The sequence below is a fragment of the Haliaeetus leucocephalus genome, unplaced genomic scaffold, assembly GCF_000737465.1.
Source record: "Haliaeetus leucocephalus isolate CR32 unplaced genomic scaffold, Haliaeetus_leucocephalus-4.0 Scaffold214, whole genome shotgun sequence".
Classification (NCBI taxonomy): Eukaryota; Metazoa; Chordata; class Aves; order Accipitriformes; family Accipitridae; genus Haliaeetus; species Haliaeetus leucocephalus.
Window position 1 is genome coordinate 897508 of NW_010972650.1, and position 1400 is coordinate 898907.

A 1400-nucleotide genomic window follows, 5' to 3' on the forward strand; every position below is an offset into this window, starting at 1 on the left:
GTGTATGGGGCATATATGGGGTTCTGGGGGTATGGGGGGTATGAGGGGATCGGGGCTGTGTGAGAGGCCCCCTGCAACTTCCCACCTCCCTTACTGGGATTTGCTAGAACTTACTGGTCCCCCTGCAAGGGGAGCCCTGAGGCTGGCACAGCCCCCAGCACCTTGTGGGGGTCCCTTCTGGCCACTGACCCCCATGTCCTCCCCCCCCCCCCCGGGCAAACCCTATGTCTTTGACCGCGTCTTCCCCCCCAACACCACCCAGGAGCAGGTCTACCATGCCTGTGCCATGCAGATCGTCAAGGGTGAGGGCTGGGGCCTTGTGGGGGGGCCTCTGGGGGGGTCCTAGCTGGAGAACCCTCCTCTGGGGACACCCAGATCCATGGAGACATTGGAGGGTGCTGGGAGGAGACAGGGGCAGGTTGAGGGGTGACACTGGCAGGGGGAGATGCACAGGGGGTCCCTGGGGGTGTCCAGCAGGTCTTGGGGTCTCTGCAAGACTTTGGGGGTGTCACTGCAATCTCCAGGGGTTCTGGGGGTATCTGTGAAGTCCTTCAGGGTGTCTCAGGGGTCCTTGTGCATCGCTGGGGGTCTTGGAGGTGAGCTCAGGTGCCTAGGGGGGATCAGGGAGTCCTTGAGGATCTCAGGGGAGTCCCTTGGGGTTTGGGGGGGTGTCTGTGAGGTCCCTGAGGGTCCTGGGATTCCTTGGGGGTTCCTGGGAGTCCTGGAGGGCCTTCTGCCCACCCTCACTCCTCCCCACAGATGTGCTGGCTGGGTACAACGGCACCATCTTCGCCTACGGGCAGACGTCATCGGGCAAGACTCACACCATGGAGGTGAGCGGGCCAGGGGGGGCTTTGGGTGGGGGGCAGCATCCCCTGGGCCTGGCATGCCCCTGGGTGCTCACCCCTCACCCCTCCAATCCCCTGCCACCCCCAGGGCAAGCTGCACGATCCCCAGCAGATGGGCATCATCCCACGCATCGCCCAGGACATCTTCAACCACATCTACGCCATGGACGAGAACCTTGAGTTCCACATCAAGGTGGGGACTGGGAGGGACTGGGAGCACTGGGAGGACTGGGAGGTCGGGTCCCGACCCCCCCCCCAACACCCCCAATTCCCTCCTACTAGGTTTCTTACTTTGAAATTTATCTGGACAAGATCCGGGACCTGCTGGACAGTGAGTTGGGGGAGGCACTGGGAGATACTGGGTGGGTATTGGGATGCACTGGGGGCACTGAGAAGCTTGGAGGCACTGGGGAGCACTGGGAGGCCCTGGATGGATACTGGGGAGCACTGGGAGTCGGTGGAAGGGTATGAAGGAGCACTGGGAGGCATTGGATGGCAATGGGAACTCCTAGGGCGTGTTGGGGGGTCACCTCCCCCCAGCCCCCTCACCCC

The 1400-nt window shown here is 63.1% G+C and overlaps 2 protein-coding genes across 2 annotated transcripts in view; one reads left to right on the plus strand and one right to left on the minus strand.

Moving 5' to 3' along the window:
- LOC104831184 (dynactin subunit 2-like) overlaps nt 1-195 on the minus strand; it is a 13118-nt gene extending 12923 nt beyond the window's left edge. The window contains exon 1 of the mRNA XM_010566582.1: nt 115-195. Within this exon, the coding sequence (XP_010564884.1) occupies nt 115-195 (81 nt within the window). The remainder of the gene's footprint in view (nt 1-114) is intronic.
- Nucleotides 194-1400, plus strand: part of LOC104831185 — a gene marked incomplete at its 3' end in the record, with an annotated part of 8186 nt that continues 6979 nt past the window's right edge. Inside the window, exons 1-4 of the mRNA XM_010566583.1 lie at nt 194-302; nt 760-833; nt 937-1041; nt 1131-1179. Of these exons, the coding sequence (XP_010564885.1) occupies nt 194-302; nt 760-833; nt 937-1041; nt 1131-1179 (337 nt within the window). The remainder of the gene's footprint in view (nt 303-759; nt 834-936; nt 1042-1130; nt 1180-1400) is intronic.